At 40.0% G+C, this 25160-nt stretch overlaps 4 protein-coding genes across 5 annotated transcripts; 3 read left to right on the top strand and 1 right to left on the bottom strand.

Annotated features, from left to right (window-relative positions):
- Nucleotides 1–3688: 3688 nt before the first annotated feature.
- crybb2 (crystallin, beta B2) lies at nucleotides 3689–6562 on the top strand (the record flags this gene model as incomplete). The annotated part of the gene is made up of 5 exons (XM_084054940.1): nucleotides 3689–3751; nucleotides 4907–5025; nucleotides 5491–5623; nucleotides 6123–6265; nucleotides 6394–6562. The coding sequence occupies 5 exons, from the start codon at nucleotides 3689–3691 to the stop codon at nucleotides 6560–6562; spliced, it is 627 nt and encodes a 208-aa protein (XP_083911066.1).
- Nucleotides 6563–9416: 2854 nt separating this feature from the next.
- On the top strand, nucleotides 9417–14207 carry unc119b (unc-119 lipid binding chaperone B). Its single transcript, XM_084055157.1, has 5 exons — nucleotides 9417–9738; nucleotides 10341–10454; nucleotides 11561–11669; nucleotides 11885–12057; nucleotides 12171–14207. The coding sequence occupies exons 1-5, from the start codon at nucleotides 9501–9503 to the stop codon at nucleotides 12281–12283; spliced, it is 747 nt and encodes a 248-aa protein (XP_083911283.1). The 5' UTR covers nucleotides 9417–9500; the 3' UTR covers nucleotides 12284–14207.
- A 1173-nt stretch (nucleotides 14208–15380) lies between these two features.
- On the top strand, nucleotides 15381–18256 carry cUnh12orf43 (chromosome Un C12orf43 homolog). 2 transcript variants are annotated; one of them, XM_084054129.1, is made up of 7 exons: nucleotides 15382–15509; nucleotides 15680–15763; nucleotides 16415–16445; nucleotides 16588–16686; nucleotides 16795–16865; nucleotides 16975–17062; nucleotides 17210–18256. In XM_084054129.1, exons 1-7 carry the CDS (start codon nucleotides 15392–15394, stop codon nucleotides 17715–17717), a joined length of 999 nt encoding a protein of 332 aa, XP_083910255.1. In that variant the 5' UTR covers nucleotides 15382–15391; the 3' UTR covers nucleotides 17718–18256. The 2 variants fall into 2 exon arrangements, with proteins under 2 accessions (XP_083910256.1, XP_083910255.1); XM_084054130.1 differs by lacking the exon at nucleotides 15680–15763 and having other exon boundaries at nucleotides 15381–15509.
- A 202-nt stretch (nucleotides 18257–18458) lies between these two features.
- Nucleotides 18459–24793, bottom strand: hnf1a (HNF1 homeobox a; the record flags this gene model as incomplete). Its single annotated transcript, XM_084054309.1, has 10 exons — nucleotides 18459–18674; nucleotides 18785–18869; nucleotides 19124–19245; nucleotides 19501–19680; nucleotides 20581–20725; nucleotides 21120–21271; nucleotides 21447–21646; nucleotides 21805–21985; nucleotides 22806–23005; nucleotides 24498–24793. The coding sequence occupies 10 exons, from the start codon at nucleotides 24791–24793 to the stop codon at nucleotides 18544–18546; spliced, it is 1692 nt and encodes a 563-aa protein (XP_083910435.1). The 3' UTR covers nucleotides 18459–18543.
- Nucleotides 24794–25160: the final 367 nt, after the last annotated feature.

The following is a 25160-nucleotide window of genomic DNA, read 5'->3' as shown; positions in this document are numbered from 1 at the left end:
ACAAAATAACTGGTCATTAAAACAGCCCACACTGGACTAATTTATGGTAAAACAGTAGAACAGGTTGACAGTTTAACATATCTTGGACTCACTTTGGACAATAGACTTGATCATAGTTTGATCAACACATTACTTACTTCCGACATGTTCTCAGCAAAACTTCATGTTATCCGTAAGTTAAGATCATTGTCTGTTGCCCCTCAGCGTCTGTTATTATAATAACAGGTTGAATAATGCTTTTGTACAGTAATTACTTTACAAAAGCATTATTCAACCTGTTCTGTTGTATTGTTCCCCATGTTTTGCACTATATTGTTCATGCCTAACAAAAACTAACTTTTCAGTATTATTATCACACTTCCCACACACACACTTTCTGATATAAACAATAAAGCCATCACACCAGTTTAGCATCCCTTACATAGTCACTTCAAACTCATGTCATCTGGATGAAGATACAGAACTTTGAAATGGGAGTTTTGTCCTTTCAGCCATTGCGGCATTAAACAAACTGCCTCGCTGATAGGATGTTTTTTGTGTATTGTTTTGGTGTTATGTTGTTATGTGTTACGTTGTTCTGTGCTATATGGTTATGTGTTTTTCTGTTGGAACAGAGTGTGAAGATGAATATCCCTGAGGGGACAATAAAGACAATTATTATTATTATTATTATTATTATTTTTTTTTTTTCTATTATTATCTCTGCTGTCCGGCAGGAACCAGCTAACTCCAAAATGTTCATTTTTCAGGAAATGGAAAAAAACACTACAAAAATAAACAAAAATGGAGTTAGGAGGTTTTGTGCATCATTGATAAGAACAACTAAATGGCTCACAATGAGAGTTGGAGGTCAAAAGGGGGTGGAGCCTGGAGTCTGCTAAACCAGCTAACTCCACCCCCTTTGCTGGAGTTAGCTGGTTTAGCAGAACGTTTTGTGGATCCAATGGAGTTAGCTGCTTTTGTCAGAAGCACTTTTCAATACTTTTCATCGGTTCAATATGTTTTACCAACACACAGATGTAAAGGGTGTTCAATAGCACTGATTTATGGGAAAAAATGCAAAAGCGGAAAAATGGAGTTAGCTGGTTCCTGCCGCCGTGCCGGACAGCAACATTATGTGTCTTGTGCAGACCGGTCTGGTCCCAAACGCTGGGTGGGCGTTTTGCAGAAACTAAAAAGTGGAAAAGCCAATCAGCGTCTGCGCTCAGGGCCCTGTGATTGACAGATGCTGATTGGCTCTTCCACTTTTTGGTTTCTGCAAAACACCCAACCAGCGATTGGGGCCAGACCGGTCTGCAGAATACATACTGATAATGTGAATTAGCGACCGGTGAGGTTTTCCAGGCTAAAAAGTAGGCACCTCAAATGCAAAAGGTTGCACCATTATATCATAAAAACGCTATTTCCTCCCCAGCTTCCTCGCATTCAGATGCTAGGCAAAGAGGTAAGCGCTACGTGGAGCAGCCTTTCCTAGTTTTCTTGTTTGCAGGAATATGATGCTTGGATCTAAGTTGTTATGAGCAGGACATACAGTACGATACTACTTCTGCTGACAGTGGTTTGATCTAATTTCTATGATTTGCTTTATTGTGGTACACAAATCGCTGCAATGGTTACATGTGCTTACATCTTTCTTACCATCAACATTGTTGAAATAGGACGTTTTGTTTGGTTTTTCTTAAATCAGTTCAACACTTTGTTATGTTGTTCAAATAATGAATTTGTGTATTAAGCAAACATGACCAAATAAAGCAAAAGGAAAATATAAGCGACCCTCACACTTACGTCGCACTGCACTGCCAAGCAGTGCGACGTCAGTCCTTGTAAAAAAAAAAGCAGTCAGTCCTTGTAAATTATATGGGCATTCCAATGTATGGGCATATATTGATGACATCAGGGATCTCCATATATGGCCATTTTGGTTGGATAGGCGTTTCTGGCCAACTGAATATCCAAACTACTCCGATGGGGGGGACTGCACTCCTTTGCGTCCTTGCCGCTGCACGCAAGTTTGAAGTCGGTCGGTCACATGTATGCACATGACCATATATGGGCATAGCGGTCGGATCTGTGGCTCTGGACAACCGGTTCTCTATATATGTCAGTCCTTGTCCCTTTTATGCCCATATATGGAGATTGCTGATGTCATCAGTATATGCCCATATGGGCATGCCCCCTTTGTGCCCATATATGGAGCTGACTGATTTGTTTGCGGTTGATGCCATGACAACATGAGGTTAGACAACACACTTCATATTTGGGCGTAGCTGCATTGGGTAGTCCTTATATGGTTATGGCTGTGTCAGAGTGACGTCAGAGGTCTGCCCGCCCGCCGGCCGGCAATTAGCCGATATGAATTTTAATATAGGATCAACAGGGTCATCCACTCGTTAAACACAGAGAGCAATGTGCTTTCATCACATTACCTGAGTGTTTATATTCTGATAATGACATGTAATACAACTAATGAAATGAAGACTTATGAAGAGTATATTACTCTTTACTCTGGCCAGGTCTTACTCGAAAAAAAGATCTCTGATCTCAAGTGACTACCTGGTAAGAAATAAAGGTTAAATACATTTGACATGAGAGAGCATGCATGTTCCATCAGCAGTTTTGACTGATACCCTTTCGTTGTTTCCAGGCAAACTGCAAACATATTCTATGTATTTACAATAACTGCCTGTACGAAGAACAATGATGGTATTTTATTGCACCCCAACTTGAATTGATAACCATTTAAGTGCAACGCTCTACATTAGCTCGAATTTAGTATTCCTACCCGTCCCTATCTTTCTGGCACAGTGACATCCTTTCTATGGATCCTCTCTCTCCCTTTCTCTTGCTCTCTCTCTCTGATGGCACACATGGGCCGTTCTCATTGTAGATGTGGGACTCTTGGCACTGGTTGTGCTGAATCATGTGGATATTGAACAATGACCGGCTGGACAAAATTGACAACTAATGAAATAACTTTGTGGGGGGCGTGAGATGGGGGGTTGGCGGGCAGCCTGTGTGGTGACCCTTTGGTTCTGTCTGTTCGGCCTATTGCAGGCTGATCTGGAGGGAAGCCTGGACACAGGGGTCTGTTGGCAGAGTTTCCACCCCAGAGCGGCCTGTATATATTGAGCTCAGAATGCCATCACAAACACACTGGCACAGACAGGTACTGGTAAGGGATCCATGTGATGCTCCATCTGATAAATAAAAGGAAAGATATGTGTGTGTGTATATATGTATATGTATATGTATATGTATATATATACACCATTTGTAAGGGCTTATTGTTTACTTTCTACCACCGTTTTTTATTTTAGGTTTAAACTTCTATAATCAAACCTTAAACCAATATAAACCAGTATAATTTCTTTAAAAAGTCATAGCTTGTTTTGGAGGGAAAAGGGGAGGGGGCTTTTGTTAAGATGCATAATTTATGTGATATTTAATATAGGATAGTTATTGGATTGGATAGCTTGGATATTCACGTGCATAACAAACATATTTCTAAATTCCATGTTATTGCATGATAATTGCAATCATAACAATTATTGTTTTGTGGTCATTGTGCTCCATCTATAAATAGACATGTTCAATTTTAATACACATCCCTGTGGTGTTTATCAAACACAAAACAAATCATTTTTCCTGTCTGTTTCCTTTCAGCTTCATCATTACCCATCCATTCACTATGGCCACAGACCACCAGAATCCTGCCTCCAAGCAGCAGCAGCCAGGAACCAGTGCTTTCAAGGTGAGAGGGACAGGGTGGGGGGGCTTAGGGTAGAACATTGTTTCCCAAAGAATGGGTCGGGACCCATTTTAATGGGTTGTGAGTTTTTACATTTTTATAAAGAATTTCAGAAAAGAATACCACACGTTGTGAGCTTGTAGATCGGCTATTTTCACAATGTTAAATACGGCTTAAGTGGCTAATTCATAATGTGTTTTTCTTTTTGGCTCCCGTGGAGACACCAAATGAATCTTTTGGGTCTCAAGTGAAAAGGTCTGGAAACCCCTGGGGTAGAAAGTGTTTATTATGAGAGGGTTTCATAATAATATATCCAACACAGCTTTGGTGTACCTTTGTCACAGTACATTTGCACATACAGTACGTGAAATTTGTCCTCTGCATTTACCCATCCTATTAGAAGCAGTGGGCTCCATTAATACAACAGCGCCCAGCGAGCAGCATGGACACTTTGACACATTGACTTGCTCAGCTCAGGAACCCTTTAACACATAGACTTACTCAGCTGAGGTACACTTTGACACATACTTGCTCAGCTGAGGGACACTTTGACACATAGATTTACTCAGCTGAGGGACACTTTGACACATAGACTTACTCAGCTGAGGGACACTTTGACACATAGACTTACTCAGCTGAGGGATACTTTGACACATAGACTTGCTCAGCTGAGGGATACTTTGACACATAGACTTGCTCAGCTGAGGGATACTTTGACACATTGACTTGGTCAGCTGAGGGACACTTTGACACATAGACTTGCTCAGCTCGGGGACACTTTGACACAGACCGGGGCTGGGGGGCAAATCAGGTATCTTCTGATTCCCAGACGGCCTTGCTACCCATTCAGCTTGCTCCACATTTCAAACTTCCTACTGGAAGTAAACACTTCACAGTAAAATCTTTTACAGTAATCATTTACTGTAACCATATGGACCCGAAACTGGATTGTTTTAAATGGACTGCCTCCTCCACCTATCAGCTTATTTATGTATTTTCAGGTTGAGTGGTAATATACTGGGACAGCAATTTCTGAGTACAGTAGAAAACAATATCAGCACTGAAATTTCATCACACGTTTAATTTTGATTATACAAGGCTATTATGATAACCACTTTTTACAAATTAATTCATTTTCCTTTTCCTTCCACACAACAGCTGATTATCTATGACCAGGAAAACTTCCAGGGACGCTGCCATGAGCTGACTGGTCCCTGCAACAACCTCCCGGAAGCAGGCGTGGAGAAAGTGGGCTCCATACTGGTGCTGTGTGGACCGTGAGTGTGTGTGCCTCAGACAAATAATGAACATTGGAGAGGAGAAAATTATAAATTATTAATTAATTAAATACATTTTAACTGAGAGAGAGAGAGTGATGGAGACAGTGTGAGAGAGTGAGACAGCAAGATTGTACAATACGTCGCATCGCGACGCGTTGTGAGCTTGTAGATCTGCTATTTTCAAACATTTTTGTACTTTTACTTTTGGTACTATAAGTACACTTTGATTTGAATTCCAGACTTGTAACAGAGTACTTCTACATTGCAGTATTGATACTTTTACTTAAGTAAAACATTTGAGTAATTTTCCACCACTGGTTGAGTGGGTGAGTGATTGATTGATTAAGGGAATGCACAAGTCAGTGAACAGGTAAATGAGGGAGAGAGGATGAAAACACTCCCCATTTCTGTCCCATTTATCTTCTCCTGCCTAACCCAACTTCTCTCCCCTGCTTCCACTAGATGGGTGGGATATGAGCAGGCTAGCTGTAAGGGGGAGCAGTATGTGTTTGAGAAGGGGGAGTATCCTCGCTGGGATTCCTGGACCAACAGCAGGCGCAGCGATATCATCTTTGCATTCCGCCCCATTAAAGTGGTAAACAACTGGCCTACCACTATACTACTATTCAACAAATACTTTAGTTAATTAGGATTCAATTGTGTGTGGGACGCTCTGTCAGTGTTTTCTTTGATTGATTGATTGAATACATTAGTCAGAAATGTAAACAGTACATAGTCCAGTAAGACATTAAGACTAAAAGGATAACACAAAAAAAAGTCCAGGTGTTTCCATTGTGGTCCTGTATTCAATTCATCAACATCGCATTAAACATTACAGTAATGCATATCAACAAATACAAAATACTATATGTACAAAAGAAAATTACATTTACCTCCCCTTGTGGTCACCTGATAGATGTTTTTTCAGGCCAATTTTGAAAGAAACCACTGTTGCACATCCTTTAATGGATGGTGTCAGGGCATTCCACATTTTGGTGGCAGAGTAGTAGAATGAGAATGTTTCTGCCTATTCTGTTGTCCTCCACTTTGTTGTTGTTTGATCCACATTGTTATTTGATGTATCGGTCCCTCAGGACAGCCAGGAGCACAAGATTGTCCTTTATGAAAACCCCGCCTTTGCGGGGAAGAAGATCGAGATCATAGATGACGATGTCCCCAGCTTCCACGCACATGGCTACCAGGAGAAGGTCTCCTCCATTAGAGTGCAGAGTGGAACGTAAGTCGACCTCACTAATAGAATAAACATGACGTATTATAAACAGTTTCACAGTAGAAATGAAAAACTTCTTAATGCATCTTATTTATTTTCCTTCCCATCCCATCACTGTGCTCTTGGTATACCAGGTGGGTGGGATATCAGTATCCCGGCTACAGAGGTTACCAGTACCTCTTTGAGAAGGGCGAGTACAAGGATTGTGCAGAGTTTGGAGCCCAGATTCCTCAGATCCAGTCGGTTCGCCGCATCAGAGACATGCAGTGGCATCAGAGGGGTGCCTTCCACCCCACCAACTAGGCTTGTGACCTTGAACTCGACAACTTTGATCCTTTCTGACCCTCGACCTTCTCCCACTTCACCTCATCTACTTCAAACTGCATTTTGATGCCTATTGAAAATGTTGTAACATCCTTTGAAGCAAACTAATAAATCCGTATTGCTTATATTTCAAATTGCTGTGCGATTCACTTCTTCCTCATCACTGTCATTGTCAATGGCAAAATGGACCTCAAAAAAACACTTTCACCTAGAAACTCTTGTCCATTTTGCCATTGACCATCACTGCTTTTATAGATTTTAGGGGAAAAAGTACAAACTTTGGCAGGCTATTAGTCCTACATACTTACACCTAGAAACCCCATTCAAACTTTAAAATGTTCATCCTACTGTGAACAATGTTTGCCTGAAAACAAATCTTTGAAATGTTTCATAGGTTTAGAAATGTACTCCTCTAAAAGTTTTGGCACCTCAAACAACGCTTTCACCTAGAAACTCCATCCACACTTTTTATAATTCATCTTACTGTGGACACAAATGCTTGAACTTTTTACTTTGAAATGTTTTGTAGTTTTTTTTAGATATTTAACTTTAAGCGCCCAATGCATTGTCAATGGATATAGAGCACCGAAGTCTGACGTCACTGCCAGTAGAGGGCCAGTAGAGGGCGCTGTTCCAGGGTTACTGCGGACATGTATGCTTGAGATTGACACAGTGGTTCTTACTTATCATGTTCACTTGCGTGCTATTCATCGACTCCCAGTATGAGAACTCAATAAATCATCATGAATTGCGTGCGTGGGAATATAATTTAAAACAAGCTTAGTGCTTTATGAGCCTTCCAGTTTAGTAGACCTTGTATTGTGAATTTGTGCTTCCATGTACTGTTGTTCTCATGTCTTACTAAATAAAGTACATCAATCAATCAATCAAGATGAAACTATGGGTCAAAGAAAAGCTGTTAACCATGTCATTGCAATCCCGTTGTGAGTGATGGTGTAATGGTCTAATTGTCAGGCTTTCATTTGGGAGATTCCATGTTCAAATCCCAGTCCTCCACCAGTTAATGGAGTGCTTTAAATTTTCGAAGGCTAAAATACAAAAGAACAACTCAAAAGCACTAGAAGTCAAATCTGGGGTTGAACAGGAAAGTTACAATACTATGCAGCTTTAAATGCTGAAGTATTTCAACTTTACTAACTGACGGCTAACATACAACAGATGTTTCAAAAATACTTGGAGACATCTGCTGAGACACTGAGTGATGGTGTAATGGTCTAATGCTCAGACTGTCAGCACAGAGATTCCATGTTCAAATCACAGTTATTTTACATAAAGAAATTCAAAACCATCTAATTCAATTATCTCTCCCTGCTGTAAAGTAGGCCACAGCTCTACTCTTGTACAAAAGCCAATGGATGGTTTCTTTTGATTGACCAACTATTGACTTGATTGTTTTGATTTTGTAAAATGTCAGGCATAGAGTTATCCCCCTCAAGGATCCCTGGGGTCCCCGGACCCTACTTTGAGAACCACTAGCCACCACAGAATACAATTTCTCACTGAATCTATTTACTAAACCAATAACCAGCATAGCAGGCCTATATGTAGTGTGCTTGCTTGGGTTGCTCATTTGGCATTTGAATCATACTCTGTTAATACTGGGCTCACTAGCTCAGTCAGTGTATGATTACACAATGTCAAAAGATAAGATAAATAATCAACTAAGTGTTCTTTATAATTTGTTGGCATTGATTATTTTTTTTCAGGGCTGGATTTTGTCACCTCACTGTAATGACCTTTTTTTGGCATCACAGATACAGTAGATAATAGTCTTCATGAGTTACTTAGGCTACAGGTTGGGAAAAGCCATGTAAACACTTAAAAGTTCAATACGAAACCCATAATTCAACGTTGCACAAATACGGCAATCAGGGAACCCATGTAAAAAAAGAGGGGGGGGGGACAGCGCCCCCTGCGACGTCGTATGGACGTCCAAAACGGACGTTCAAACGACGTCTGAGTCAGGACCTCAGTCAGTAAGTGCTGAGGTCCGACTCGGACGTCGTATGGACGTCCGTTTTGGACGCCCATACGACGTGGCAGGGGGCGCTGTTTCCCCTTTTCTGGATGTGTTTTTGCAACTAGTGAGGTCCGACCATAGACTGTAAAAAAGAACGGCGTATGTGACTGACTGACTCACTCACACACACACACACACACACACACACACACACACACACACACACACACACACACACACACACACACACACACACACACACACACATTTTTCTGGGAACCCCCCAAAGACCCCTGGGGGTCCCCGGACCCCATTTTGCTTAACGCTTTTTGAAAGTCCTGAAAAACAATATAAATATTGTCTGTCGGGCGGAAACCTCATTATGGCCAAAACTGTTGCTTTTCAGCATAAACATTAAGCCTTTTGCCTATTTTATTTTTTTATTACGGACTTTGTAACAGAGAGTACTTCTACATTGCAATATCGATACTTTTACTTATAAGTAAAACATTTGAGGAATTTTTCCACCACTGCAGATGCAACACATAGAAGACTATTTTCCTGGCCATGCATGAGAAATAAAATAATATAACATAACATATCACAGGACCACAATGGCAACAATAATCGTACCACTACCACTGTAATATCTGCAAACTGTTAATAAAGTATTCAATCAAATGAATCAATCAATCAATAAACATAACAGTAAAAAGTCCCAACTGGCCGCGGTCCAACCACACAAGTCTCTCTCAACCCAAACGCACCCCCGAATGGTAACCATGACAACCGTCAGCGTTTACAGCCAATCACAACTTTCTTGTACCCGTACACGTTTTACGCCATCTTGAAATTTCATCCGCAGTTTGTTTCTTTCTGGATTCAACCAAAAATAAATAGCGCCCCAACTTTCTTCCTCTTCTACGGGTAGCTGATATGAACGGTTCACGAAACAAGACGGCCCCCGCAGCAGGTAAAGGACCGTCGGATACGGATTTCGGCCAAGCTGCGAATCCGACAAGGGATCGTAAATCTGGTGGAGGAATGCTGAAGAAACTCAAATCGAGACGTAATCAATCGGATAAATGGCCTGTTGTTACAGAGGATCAACTCAGGGCGTTAGGAAAAGATATTTCACCAGACCAGGTCCTTGGTCTCCGTGCTGTTGCTCAGGGTTTGTACCGCCAGATCTTTGATTGATTGATTGAATACTTTATCATCATTTTGCCAAAAAAAAAAAAAAAGTACAGTTTAATACAAATACAATGCTGAAAGGATTTAACCCAAAAAAGCACTATGGCTTGTTTCCATTGGGGTTCTGTGTATCTAATCTAAGGCATTTTGTTGGTGTTGTATTTATTGTCTTTTTGACCAGTGGTGTAAAGTAACTAAGTACATTTACTCAAGTGCTGTACTTCACTTGTTGTTTAATCTGTATCCTGACTGAGTTCTCTATCCTGATTGGATAAAATTGGTATCCTGACCTGAAAATGCATTTTCTGTTTACTAAAGAGCTGGAGAGACATGGAGACTCCTGTTACTGAACAAACATTCTATAGCAATGAGTACTAGAGATATTTAACACTTATTTTAACCAAACAAAATCACTTACCCTACCTTTTAAGTACATTTTTATACCAATGCTTTTGTACTTCTGGAACCTTTACTTGTAAAAGAGTATTTCTACATTGCAGTATTGATACTTTTACTTAAGTAAAACATTTGAGTACTTTTTCCACCAATGTTTTTGACCCACAGTTTTATTCCCTTTTCCAGATTATCTCTGCAAGCCTGAAGATAATGTGTTCAACGTTGACTTCACACGCTTCAAGATCAGAGATCTTGAGACGGGAACGGTGTTGTTTGAGATTGCCAAACCTCCCAACTGTGGTAAATCACCATGCTATGCTGTCATTCCGAAAGTAAAGATTAAGATTGTACTTGCTACAGAGCAGTGGTGGAAGAAGTACTCAGATATTTTACTTGAGTAAAAGTAGCAATGCCACAATATACAAATTATCTGTCTGCCTGTGTTCAAAAGTAAAACTACTAAAATGTTTGAAAATAGCAGATCTACGCATTGTGAGCTTGTAGATCGGCTATTTTCAATTAGCCTAGGTGTAAAATAGGGCTAAAGTGGTTAATGTATGTTTTATAATGCAATCATTTATATCTGCAAAGTAACTAGTAACTGTAGTGAAGTAAAAGTACAATATTTGCCTCTGAGATGTAGTGTAGTTCAGATTCACTTTATTGCCAGATGCACTGGTAGACCTACATACATCTGAAAAACGTACTCCCGGAAGCTCCACGATCATTGATTATTAATATACAATTAATCAATGTGTTAAACAAAGAATCCCTGAAGTCAGAGAAATAGGAGTCAAACCTGTGAAAGCTGTACCATCAAGATTAGACTGACCCACACTCTAGATTAGAATGAATAATTAAAGTGTGTCGTATTCACCTTCAAAGGGCTGTATTAAACAAACGTTCTATTATAGATTTTAATCTTACATGGGAGCAACCTGTGAGCTTAGCAAAAGTGTAACACAATTGAATGTTATGTGGAGCTTGCACATACCAATCACACCACGTTTTTGTGCTGGTGTGTAACAAAAGCGTTCTCATTTTGGCAACATGATGCTCTATCATTCTGGAGACATCATGTCCTTATAGGCTACTGTTAGATGATTTAATTCAAATTGAATAAAACCAATATAATATAACGGCTACAAATCATAGAATATGAGTGGACTCGGCCGTTTGCTGAATGTTATACAGTCATTTTAAAAGTCTTACGGATATATTATTTCATTTACAATGCAAGTATATGATATGAATATATCTGTATCTTTTTTTTTTAGATAAGTATTACTTATTCATATTTCTCAGCATTTTCTCCATAATTGCAGATGTCAACAATAATTGTATTATATTTGGATTGTCCTGTTTTGAAATCAGACACCAGTAAATACTTGTGGGCTATTTATTAGATCCTGTGGTGGAAGAAGAGGAGAGTGGTGATGTAGATGCCAGCGCTGGGCGTTTTGTTCGTTATCAGTTTACACCGGCCTTCCTAAAGCTGCGGACTGTTGGCGCAACGTAAGTAACCATGTTGAAATGTTTTGCACATCATCTGAGAGTACAAGAGAGAACTGGAGCATTTTATAGTCAGCTTGCCGCTAATGTGTGTTTCTCTACAGAGAGGGTAGTATGTGTTCATTCAGTGCGAAAGTTCAATCCCCCAATAATCCTTTCTCTGAAATATTTTGTGAATTGGCTTTTCTTTTCCCCCTTTTTTCTTTGCAAACACTCAGTGTGGAGTTCACAGTGGGAGACCAGCCTATTAACAGCTTTCGGATGATCGAGAGGCATTATTTCCAGGGGCGTCTTCTTAAGAACTTTGACTTTGACTTCGGCTTCTGCATTCCTAACAGTCGCAACACGTGTGAGCACATTTATGAGTTTCCACAGCTCCCGGAGGACCTCAGTGAGTTCTATTCTACTTAATATGTCTGCCAATAATTGTCTACCTGTAATGTGCATAATTTTCACAAAGCTGCTGTTTTCTTTCTTTCCCTTCATGACCTTCTGTCTTTGCAGTTCTACAAATGGTAGCGCACCCATACGAGACCAGATCGGACAGCTTCTACTTTGTGGACAACAAACTAATCATGCACAACAAGGCAGACTATGCCTACAATGGTGGCCAGTAATGCTTGAAGACAACATTCAAGTGCAATACATCACTCCATCACAGGGGTTTGATCTGCCTGGATAACGACCGCCCGAAAGCTTTTTGGGGGACAGAAGTGTTTTGTTTTTTGCCTGTTTTTTTTTGGGGGGGGGGGGGGGGGGGGGGGCATTCCTATGAACTTGACAACATTCTTTGGAAATGTCAGACCGCATCTGCGTCCACAAGGAATTATTCATGCATTGTTACCTCATGCTCTAAAGTTTTTGGGACCCACAGTAATGTAACTCAAATATTTCTGTGATATATTTATACAAAAACATTTTGCACCGTCTATTGGATTATCATGACATGTTCTACTACAGTATGTATCTTCTGCTACTGTTTGAATACCTTTGCCTTAAATTCTCCCATCTCTTTGGAGAAGGGACACTTTGGATTATAAGATCTCTCATTGCAAGTCATTTAGGTTTTGATATTTGTGAGTTCTCTTACTTGAGTTAATTAGAGGCCACTTTATGGATGGTAGATTCCTATTGACAGCATTTACAGTCAACAGCAGACATTTACCCTCAGTGGCCTAGTTATTTGATTTATTATTATTATTATTAGTCACTGGTTTGGACCTACACTAATTCAAGAACAGCTTAAATTCTTTGATGCATTAACGTAACTGTCAAAGTATCAGAAATGTCTGTTAGACTGTAGATGCGTGATATTTTGCCCGTTTGGCCCAACCTTTATACACTTATTTCAACTGCCTCATTAGCTAGCTGTTATTGCCCACAGTGCAACCGCTGAGGGATTTTTTTTTTTGTTTTGTTTGTTACAACGTTCATGGCAAACCATTCTTCCATGACAAAGCCAGGAGAGTAGCCATTTCTGACCTCATCGAGTCAGTGTGCACCTGGTGCTGACAATTAGAGCACTCTTAGTTGCTTGAGTCACAAGCTTTTGACCGCATGTAGGTTTTGTCTGTTACTTTTATTGTGAAACCACTGCCTTATTACTCACTTTCGGTAGGAGCATTACATAGCTATAAAACAGTATGCTATATCTCGTAAATTGATCATTGAGTGCATCTTCTGCTCTGAGCTCAGCAATCAATTCCCAACATATTTGCTGGTTTCAGTACATTCAACCTCCTCTTGTGTGTTGGCTCGCGAGGTGCGCCCTAGCGAGACATGACAGAATGGGTTTCATTTGGTGCCGGCCTGCGCGCACATACTGGTTCTTATCAGTGTGACGTCGTCTGTGAAGGGGTCTATACAGTAATTCAACAGATATGACAGGACAACAGAGCTTCTCATATTGCTTAAAAGTGAGTCAGTGACAGATTCTAAATAAGGGAGATACCATTCCATTTATGACTGCTGCCCTTATTTAAATACTCGTAAAATCCTGGTGTACTATTACAATGCGCTATTCAGCACAAATGCTAATTCCAGAGATAGACTCTTTGTCTTTTAAGCACTCATGAAGGTATGATAACCTGCCATGCTCCCATGTGTGAAGTAACAATTGTCCCGTAGCTTACAGAAAGACATTTCATAAATGTGTGGTTTTACAAGGTTCAACATGGCCCACCAGGTTTCCAGGTAAACGATTATATTTTTAAATTAAAATGTAAAGAATTTTGCAAACCCTCTTTTAGAAAGGTGTTATATAAATACAGTTTGTAAAATATTTCTTGATAGGGTCCATTGACCACCTGACCAGGTAATGGCTAAGATTGTTATAATTCTATGTCAGAATACTACTATATCCTAAATAGTGGGTAGTAGAGTATTGTGACCCCACCAATCATTATGTCATAGCTAATTAGGCTTATAGGTCTATACATAATATGTACACTTGATATGACTTCATGTACCCTAAAACTGCTTCTTTAGAGGGATTTGTAAAGTGCACAGTTTCTGTTTTGCTATTGGCAAAACACAGCAAAAATGTTAAGCACAAACAGATTGTTAGATTTGTTTGTTCTGATATTAATGAATCTGTTTTGTGTTTGAATTGTGAAATAAGAAAACAAGTTTCACGTGAAGGGATTTCGTGTTCATTAAGGTTTCAGACCCAAAGGGCATTGGTTTAATATTAGGGACCCAAGCACTGCAGTTGCTGGGAAACATATTGTTTTTATTAGGATTATTCTTATGTGCCCTTGAAGTATCTGGATCTCTTAGCAGCTGGCATCTACTTGGGAATAAAACATATACACATATTGGCCTTATAGTGAGCACAAGTGGCACCATGAGGCTTTGGGCCTATAACTATCTGTAGAAACATTTTCTTGAATTTTCTGAAAACCTTCATTGACATCAACAGGAAAGTGCCATGGGGTTTCAATAAATAAGGGATCCAAAGTCTTAGTAGGAAGAGTTGGGCTGGCTGACATGTTTTAGCAAGGATAGAATAAGCAACACTGCTCACAAAAATCTGTATTGTCTACCAATGAAACAGTACATATTATTTACAGGCCTTGTGAATTACAGAAATATCACCCAATGCAGCTTTATATTGAGATTAATTGTCAACAGTGCAACGAATGCCTCATAATGGCATCGTAAAAATAGGTCTTTGAGGTCTTCTGTATCAGCTACATCTGGATTTTGTGGGAAAAAGTGTTCTTGAACCTTTTGTTCTAAGGATGGCAATGTCAGTCAGGCTGGGGGCTCTCCAGTGGCTCACCTGGTTAGAGTGCATACCACAGAAATATGGCCCACTTGACTACAGCTGGCCAAGGCTCAAATTCAACCTGAGTTTCTTTCCCATCTTTCTTTTCTCTCTCTCACTGACACAATAAAACATAAAGCAGATATTTATATAGAATATGACTGGTTGATTGCTGTGCACCATCGTGCTCCAAAATTTCCACTTGGCACTGTCACACAAGATAACTCAAAATGTAATGTGTGGATTACACAATTTTTACATTGAATTAATTATAGACGCGCGCATGTGTGCGTGTGGGATTCAGGGAATAATCATAGTATACACATAGAACACACCACTGTTTACTGCACTGATGACAGACAGTAAAGTGTTTGAGGAGAGAACCAACCTGGGCTACACTAACTTCATTTCCCACAATCCTTCACTCACCAAGGAATCAACAGCACATGTTTCCAACATGGCGGCCTCCGCTGCGAAGGTGGTGGTTGCTACTGCAGAAGAAAGTAGTAGTGAAGATGAAGATCTGGACAAATTTAAGGAAGCTGTTTGGAACACGCAAGCTGCTAATATGAAAGGTAGCAAGTTTTTATTTTTATTTTTTAAACTGCAGTGACGGTAACCCAATGTACTGCCTCTTAACCGCTCTCTATCAGCTGTTCATATGATACAAACACTGTTCTCCAATGTAGTGTTTTTTAATATAAAGGTAGTGGAAAGTACAATAGTATGTTGTCTATTGAAATAGCAGGCGGTGGTGGCGGTTACTATCAGAATGTCAATAGAAACGCATCGGACAACGCTTCACTGTGCAGTGTGCACTGTACCAGTGGTGTAAAGTAACTAAGTACATTTAGTCAAGTACTGTACTTAAGTACAATTTTGAGGTATTTGTTTACTTTACTGTAGTATATCTTATTTTCAGTACTTTTACTTCTACACCACTACATCTCAGAGGCAAATATTGTACTTTTACTCATTTCAATTATTTGAAAACATTAGTTACTTGTTAGTTTGTAGATTTGGATTATTATTAAAAAACATACATTAACTTCAGCCCTAATATACATTTCGGCCATTTGAAAATAGCTGATCTACAAGCTCACAATGCCATGTGATGCATTGTGAGCTTGTAGATCTGCTATTTTCAAAATATTTGTATACATTTTAAACATTACATTTTATACATTTGAAAACTTGTGAAACGGGACATTCTGCATAATGAGTACTTTCAACTTTTTGTACTTAAAGTACGTATTGACACCAATACTTTTGTACTTTTACACAAGTCAATTTTGAATACCAGACTTTTACTTGTAACAGAGTATTTCTACATTGCAGTATTGATACTTTTACTTAAGTAATAAATGTGAGTACTTTTTCCTCCACTGGCACTGTAGCCTCCAGTTTGGTCCTGATTCGGGGCTACCTGCAAAAAGCATAGGCTACGTTCACAGTCACACCTCCACTTTTCTTTTTATAGATGAGGAGATCAATGGGAAACAATCTCAACGGTAAGTTCATTTATCATGCATAAAACTTTTAATTTAAACATTATATGATGTATAGCTACCATCATCATATAAAGTCTCACCTCATTTATTTGAAGATTTGGGAGCATAATGGCAAAATACATTTATGTCCATGTCAAAACAGTGTAACTGTATCTGACCATGACCATGATGGCAACGAGCTCCAAGTGACCCCAGAGTTCCGTGCACATGTTGCCAAGAAGTTGGGACATTTTCTTGACAGGTGAAACTTTAAAGTATTTCATTTCAACGAAAACAATATAGTTTCTAATTAATATACTTTCTTATTATTAAGGGGAACAATGTTTATAACCTGGCATTTGATCATCAGTTGCATTTCAGAGATCCCAGCTGGAACGTTATGTGCAGAATTACCAAAATGTGATGATGATGATGATGAAGGTACAGTATGGGCCTGTGTTTGAGTTATGCCTTCTACAGTAGTATAGTACAAATATACTGTTTGTGACCACTACAAGTTCTGGATTTGTCTCAATTTGTTTTCTGACAGGATTTCGTCTGTTTAAGACATCAGTCCCAGGGCAGGTTGTCACCGAACCTCCACCTCCTGTGAGACGTCGGCCCGTTCTCAGCTCAAGGTTATCTGCCTTCTTAGTTGGCCTTTTAAAAATTGATGATTGATTCTTTATGTAATATTCTGATTCATCTACTTGTACTTAAGTGGACAGAGAGGAAGAATCCCTGCATTTTTCAATCTAACCCTTGTATTTCGCCGATGCTTACAGCGACACTGACAGTGAAATGGAGATGAGGCTGAAGGAAGCAGCAGTGTCAATGAAAGACCTCATACCCACATCATCATCATCCCAAACCAATATGCCCGCATCTTCAGTGACAGAGGTTCAGCATCCAGAGACAGTCATAAACAAGAAAGAAAATGGACGGGCAGAAGAGGGAAATGAGACTCGTGTTCGTAAGAAAAAGAAGAAAGAGAAAGTGCATCGAGAAGAGATTGAGGAGGCGGAAGAGATTAAAACAAATGAAAGTCAAGGAAACCAAAAGGAAGAGGAGGCACATTTTCGAAAGAAAAGGAAGAAAAAGGAAGCAAATCAAGGAGAGACTGAACAAGTATTGAGGCAACTAGACACTGTGAGTACTTCTCAGAATTGTCAAAGCAACCCAGTTGAGGACAACGGCAACGCACCACCCAAAGTAAAACGGAAGAGAGAAAGAAACAAGAAAAAGAAACAAAAAGCCGCAGAAAGAAACGCAGTGGTTGAGGCGTTGAACTAACATTCTGGACTGGTTTGTAAAGTTATTGGATTGTTCAGCGTTGCCATCTTGCTTGTCATACATGTTCAGGTAGGAATGATAAAAGATGGGAAACATACGGTTGTATAAACAAAAAAGGGAGTGATTAGTAAAGTTGAATCCAGATTGTTTGGTTTTTGTTTGTTCCACAAATCCGAAACAACATTCTTGGGGTGGTGATGTGGAGCTGTGTGTCTCAGTAACATGAGGCATGATCAGTAGAGAGCAGTTCATAAAATGTCCTATCTGCTGTTTGAAATTCCATTTTGTTGTAAAACTTGAAATGATAACAGGATTTATAGATTTGACGTTTTTAAGAATATTGTTGAAATTGTTATAAGATATTCTCCACAGATACCTTTAAGAAATATTTCTTTCACTAGAAGTTGGAGTTTGACCCTCTACCCAATAAGTTGCCACATGATGCTAAATTAAGCATGCTACCACAGATGTCTTTTTGTAAAGAAACGGTTTACACAAAGTTTGTGCTGCATGTACAATTTATGAATATGCTTTACAAATGTGCTATTTTCATAATAAAAATACAGTTTTGTATTGATTTAGAGATAATTGCATCAGTCCTCAATCATCCCTATCAAAGGTAGATCTAGTCCATGTTCATATAGGGTTAACTGGTCCGAAGAGTGTCCAGAATCACTCAAAATGACATAGTAGAATCCTCCCAAGTCTTAATTTGGAGACTTCGCTGGACATGTCTTGGAGAGGTACAGTAGCTGTCCATGTTAAGAGGATTTGTACGCTTTATAAGAGTCCACCAAACATGAGAGCACGTTCCCATGCTAAAGCACTACTGTGCAGTAGAGACCATCTGTGTAGGAATGTAGGAGATGATGTCCGTTGGTGAAGGTGAAAGGAGGTGAGATTGATGACTGTCAGTGGACTGAGAAGCTGGATACAGCTCCAGGCTCCCAGAAGACACTGCAAATCAGAAAACGGGCCAAGTCATTGATCATATCTGTCACTGTATTGCTGTACTAGTGCTCCAGTACCATGTAGAGCTGATGGTGTGTTTCTGAAGGCTTTCGAACCTGGTGCAGGTGTGGTGGGCTGCATATGAAGAGAGTCTTCCTGGAGGGGTGGGTCTGTCTGTTCCTCTGTATCTGATGTTAGAATCTATTACAGACAAAAGTAATGGGAGACAATAAGCCAGACACATGTATTTATTTTCGATTAGTTGATGCCATTTCCTGTGTTGTGGTGAATTTTAGGAGTTTGATACCAAATCAGACTCCTGCAGGATCCAGGAGGGTTGGCAGCCCTGACTTGAGGGTGTAGGTGAGTATAAGAGCAAAATGGCCTATGAGTCAAATTGTTCCATCTTTATGTAGTCACTTGACCCCTCCTAAACACACACCACTCCCCAGTACCTGTCTGACTGCAGCCAGGCTGGTCAATGTTCCAATGCTGCTGCTATCCGCGATGACCATGGCTTGAGACAGTAAGCTGGATGAAGGGTATTGTGGCATTTCAGACTTCAAGTTGCTGTACACTGCAATAAGGAACACATGAAGGTCACCTCACCAAACCTGTCATTGATTTGTCTTTTATGTCCTTGATGTGTGAATTAATTGTCCCCACTATTATCCTGATGCATACTTTGCCGTACGATGGAGTATTTTCTTCTTTTTTTGTATACATGTATTTCTTTCTGTGTAAAGTATCTTGGGATGACAATGTTGTGAAATGCACCTTAAAATGCACCAGATTTAAATCAATATTTCTCTTGTTACTACTGCAGCCTTACTGTGACATGGAAGTTGTGCCATGGTTGCCATAAATGGACTGTGGCCCATGTGACCTGAGAGCTGCTGTATTGATGGCTGGGATGCGGTGTGAAGCTGCTGCTGGAATGAGATTGGCTGGAGAGTGGTAAAACTGCCCCCCACATTGTTTATGACTGTCTGAGATTGAGTAGAGGTCAGACCTGTGGATTAAAAAAATATATAGGCAAATACACTGTTATCATTATATTCATAATTCATAGCATCAATATTATTATTGTTTTGCATTTAGCTGACACTTCTGCGGAATTACTTTCACTGCAATGAGTGTGAAAATGAGAGGCAAGAGCCTTGACTCCAGTAGGAGATACTTCATAATTAATAGAAAAATAATAAGAAACTGCTACATGAACTACTAAATATTGCAGAAACTGGATAGGTGCATTAAAGAGAGGTGGTTCCAATGGACAAGGCACTGTATTCTATAGTGATTTGGCAACTAATTGGTCCATTAATACAAATTTCATTTCTCCCTTATATCTTAAAAGGACCACACACATATCAGTTGATAATATTCTAAAGCATACCATTGTTTTTTGTAGATTTAGACTGGTCAGAGACTTGAAATTTGCTTTAGATTTGTGTTATAAAAATCTTACATAGACAATACTTTGAAGTCTACCCAAAAATATTCCATAGAGAAAAGCTTGTTTTACAACAAAAATCTAAATGGCTATGTCTTCACCATGGTGATAGCCATAGAAGAAGATCACTTTAAGGAGAGAAAAAAGACGGGGAAATCTGACTGTTATTCCAAAATCTTGCAATTCTTTTTAGTGCTTGCATTGCACAACAGTATAAACAGTAAACAGAATTGAAGCTTGACTTAAAAACAAAATCTAACCACAAATGTAATCATAATATTGGTCTGAATCACAATTAGATATTATTCACAAATTATTCAGCCCTGCCTTCCAGCTGTTGGCTTCCTAAACACTACACCATCCCTTGCTTTCCCTGTCTCACATGTCATGACATTTGTATTACACTACAAGGAAAGCCTGAGGGCAGATGTATGTTTCTTTGTGCGTAGGTAACGTTACCTATAAGAAGGGAGGATTCTCCCAGACTCATGACACTGGGGAGGGAGGCCATGATGAGGCCATGGGGAGGAGCAGGCGATGCAGACAGACTGCTGCGCAGTGATGTCAGAGTGCTGACTGGAGGCAGGGGACCGCCACTGGATACCTGGGACAAAGAAAAGACAAAGAAAATAATTAATAATGATTGGTCTATATGCTGCTAATGCTAATCAATGAAAAGTCAATATTTACCATTCTTTACCTGCAGTAGTAGGCGCAACTATGGTTCATATCGGCACCCTTTGGTTTAACATTACAATAATGAGCAAGTGTGATCACGCTTATAGGAGAGCAACATGCAAAACACTTCATGTAAAGTGTGCAATTATGTAGCCGATTTTTTAAAGCAGATTTACAAGCTGAAATCACATTGAGTTGCACTTTTTTAAATTTCGGTCAAAACATTGATAATTGGTGGTGTAATCGGGATTGATATCGGACCCAAAAATCTGGCATTGGTTGTACTTAAATTATTCTGAGAGACCATGATGTGTTCTCACTGATTTAGGGTGTTGTATCTCCAGAAGTGTGTGACTGGGTTCCAGGTGGACAGGACTGGCCACAAGGCGTCCTCCTAAACCTCTGTCCTCACTGCCACCTCTGACTGAGCCAGACAGATTGTCACATGCCATTTGATGACTGTACTTCATACCTGAGAAAAAACAAGAATAATTATTCATTTAACTCTGAGAGTGTACAGATTTAAGCAAATATACCCATTTGGCTACATTTGTGCACTCTGAGTTATACATTGATAAATTAAAACTGACTACTTTTACTGCCTACATAAAAGAAAAATCTAATTTTTAAAGTTCATAATTACTTACTTTGCACAGGTGAGAGGGTGTGGTGAGAGATAATTGCTGATTGGGTGGGTGTATAAGGTGTGTCGAGAGCAAGTTTGTGTCTGAAGGCCTCCTCCTTACGACGGTTGGCGAACCAGTTATACACTCGGACCTCTGTGACCAGGTTAGAACCCAGACCAGCGAGCTGGGATGGAGACACTCCTCTCTGGATGCACTCTGCTCTGTTGGAGGAAAACACATTCAATACAGGGGGAAAAAAAGCTTTTGTAGGAGATGAAAAAACAGCGTCTGTCAATCACAGGGCCCTGAGTGCAGTCACTGTCACTAGTAGGCGAATGACTATATTGCTCCTTGGTCCACTTCATATTGTATGTCTCACCTGTTGCACTCGTCCACCAATCCTTCTCTCTCTTCTTTGCTGGGGTTCTTCTGCCGTTCGTAGGCATGGAAGAGGATCTGCTGCGATGCGGGTCCCCATTTGAACCTGTTCCTCCGTCCCTTCTTGGTTTCATCAACCTGGTCCTCCACAGATGTAAGGCCGTGTCTGGCGTTGGTGAATTCTGGACGGGACGGTCAGTGAGTAAACGTTAAATGTCAGGATGCTGGTTTCAAAGATTTTGACGAGGTTGAAGAACTGACCTTATAAGGCTGATTCTCTATAATGGGAGTTTTATTGAGTGACTTCTCTTTGGTATAATTAACATGTACCGTATAGTATGTTAAAGCTGCAATCTGTAACTTTAATGTGCTACCAGGGATTCAAACCCAGGTCCCCCGCACAAGTGTTGACATGTTTTTTTTTACCTCTGATCCAATGGACCACACCTGCTTGCTCAGGCAGTACCACTTGTCAACCTGTAGTGGTCCTACCAGACCACAGGATCTACATTTCTCAATACAAGAGCAGGGAGACCAAATACAACCACTGCAGTTGTGTTAGTTATATTAAGTTATTATAACATACAGATTGGTCAAAATTACATTTCTTTCACAAACTTTAAAACAGAAATAATCAGGGTTCGATAAAAAAAACTGTGAATTTGTGATTTCAATATAAAAGAAACAACTTGAAAGAATTTTTACACATTTTGAAAATGTTCCCAAAATAGGGATGCTAGGTTAATGTTATGTTAATTCTGATATCAAACATATCAGATTGTCTACATTTCCCAAAAGGAAATTCATATAGCCTATTTATTTAAGTTTGACAGGGATGAAACATATCCTTACTGGCCATAAAAATGAATGACCTGGGGGGTCATTCACCCCCAACAAATTGGAGCCTGGAAATAATATTGTGCAAGTGTATCTTTTAGTTATTCTGAAATGAAAGCATGTTTCCATAAGGGTCAGCAGCTCCACAGCTGGCTGGATACTCACGCTGGCTAATCTCGCATTTTTTCTTGATGTACCAACTGTACAGAGCAGCTCTTTTCTGGTTCTTCATGGGCGTGCCCTTGTTGAGGTGCTGGGAGAGGTGTGACTGGTTCAGTCCTGTGGACTCTACCACCTCCCTCTGGGGGAGGTTGTGTTGCTGCATGTAACTCTTGACCAGTTTCGCAACACGCCATGGGTCCTCCCTGTTATAGATAGGTACATAGATAGGTGCAATATAGGTACCCATTTGGTTACATTTACAGTAGTCAGATAAACAATTATCTTGGTATTTAATCTAAATAATGCACACGTGAGGAAATGGCTTCTTTCAGGTTCAAGGTTCAAAAAGGTTTCTTTATCGTTATCTTGTGTACAAGTACATGAGAGTGAAAGTATTTTGTTACGGTTCCTTAGCCATTGCAGCAGCAATAATAGTGATATTATTTTATGAATCTATTTCTTTGATTTATTATGATTCAAATTCATCACTATTAACTAACACTTATTTTCATGAATTATTGATATAATATGCCCTTTGTCTACCGTTAACTCCGATAATTGTAAAAACTATGCTTATTATTGTAATATCACTACATTTGTGTAAGTATGAATCATAGTGCTTTCGATACGGACAAAACTAATTGCTGCTGTGGAGGAAGTACACAGTAAAATGTTCAGTGTTAGTTTAACTATGAGAGTGTAAGAATTGACCCATAAGAATCCACTGTTACGCTCACGGTTAAATGAACACTGAGGATTTTCTGAGTAGAGAGAGCCTTATTGACAGAGACAGATAAGGGAGAATACAGCAGGTCAAAGTCCAACACGCTCAGATCACTGCTGAGTAAAGTGCAACCCCTCTGTCAGCTTTATGAAGCCTAATTTAACATGTTTAAACTTTCAGGCTTGTATAAACTAAATGCACAACATCTGTAAATCCAGAGAGTGTTTAACTCAACCAAACAAAATACAATTTTGAAATCTAGGAATTGTAGGAGATTGAGTTTTGTTTGTCAAAGAACACCTTTCCTCTACTTATTTTTGTATTTCCTGGTTAATGATTCAATCCTTTTTAAATGCGTCAAAGCTTTGATTGTAATACAATGATACATGTAGCACCTTCCTAATATAAGAAAATTATATGTTAGGAAAATAAACCTGCTTTGAGTAAACACTGTCTCAAATGTCCAGCCCCTGCTCCATTCATCCTAACCCAAGCATGTAGTTCTTATTAAGAAATGGCCAGAGAATAATGATGGGGTGGGGTAATTAGTAACTAGGAAAGGAGGTACCCTCCTTTAAATTCACCTCAGAGGCCAGGAGAGATCGCAGAAAGAGAGACAGAGAGCGAGAGAAGGAGGGAGGAGCACGAGAGAGAGGGTCGACAATTTTGAGGAATAAAGCATAAAAAATTATGACATCAGGTAAATTAACGGTCATTTCCAAATCTCTGGTGTATGTTTGATTCTGTGAGAAGTAATAGGGTAGAGGTAGAAGTGTGTGAATGAAGTCAGAGAGGTGATGACTATTTGTGCAGCCTTTTTACAAATCATCAAAATGATGTTTGCCTGAAGATGTCCTCCTGTTATCAGGATCCCAAAATTCCACAGCTTTAAAAGAATACGGACACGATTATTGCACTGCTACAAAAGCCTTTCCAGAAGAGAGTGACCGTAAGGAATGGGATCTACGTACTGCAGTAGCTGGTCCACTTCAGCCCTCTGTCTAGCTGCCTCCTCTGGCGGAAGCGCCTCCAATTCCCGGAATATTGGGGGTGGAAAATCCATTTCTCCTTCCTCAGAACTCTCTCCATCGCCCTTCACTGCCTTCTCTGCTCCACCGACAACCCGCTCTCCCTCCAGCTCACCCAGGGCTTGCACCAGGACGTCCCGGGACAGTCCGGAGTCTAGCAGGGCCCAGACCAGCTGCTCTTGAAGAGCAGACAACCGGCTGGGCCTGTAGGCTTCCCCGGGTCTCTCCTCTCCCTCCATTACACTGATGTCTTCCTTACTGCTTACCGCCGCACAAACAAAACACACACATGCACACACACAGACACACACTGCTCTCTTTCATGTGCACTACCATAGATAAACTCCAACCATACACTAGGCATATGGCCTTTTTTATTATTATTTGTAATCCCTCTTCAGCTCAAGAGTAAGAGATGGTATGCTTTCATTTTCCCTGTTTGACTTTCCTTGCGATGTGTTCGGAGCCGCCTGGTTTTAGCTCTCCACCTGCTGTTTTGCTTTCAAAGGTCAATTTTTTTTCTCTTCACCCCCACCCCTTACACCCCTGTGAACTTTGTTCCCGCTTTCCCAGTGCCGAACAGTGAACAAAGTGCATCAAAAACAA

The sequence above is a fragment of the Gymnoscopelus microlampas genome (genome assembly GCF_963454915.1).
Source record: "Gymnoscopelus microlampas genome assembly, chromosome: 4".
Classification (NCBI taxonomy): Eukaryota; Metazoa; Chordata; class Actinopteri; order Myctophiformes; family Myctophidae; genus Gymnoscopelus; species Gymnoscopelus microlampas.
The sequence above is the reverse complement of the archived record's forward strand: the minus strand, read 5'-3'. Positions and strand labels throughout refer to the sequence as shown.

Bases quoted from the DNA above. Each gene is read 5' to 3' on its own strand.
- unc119b (XM_084055157.1), top strand. From the start codon at position 9,501: ATGAACGGTTCACGAAACAAGACGGCCCCCGCAGCAGGTAAAGGACCG. The intron at 9,739-10,340 runs GTTTGTACCGCC...TCCCTTTTCCAG, and splicing joins TCTCCGTGCTGTTGCTCAGG to ATTATCTCTGCAAGCCTGAA. The intron at 11,670-11,884 runs GTAAGTAACCAT...GCAAACACTCAG, and splicing joins CTGCGGACTGTTGGCGCAAC to TGTGGAGTTCACAGTGGGAG.
- cUnh12orf43 (XM_084054129.1), top strand. From the start codon at position 15,392: ATGGCGGCCTCCGCTGCGAAGGTGGTGGTTGCTACTGCAGAAGAAAGT. The intron at 15,510-15,679 runs GTAGCAAGTTTT...CTATTGAAATAG, and splicing joins GCAAGCTGCTAATATGAAAG to CAGGCGGTGGTGGCGGTTAC. The intron at 16,866-16,974 runs GTACAGTATGGG...GTTTTCTGACAG, and splicing joins TGATGATGATGATGATGAAG to GATTTCGTCTGTTTAAGACA.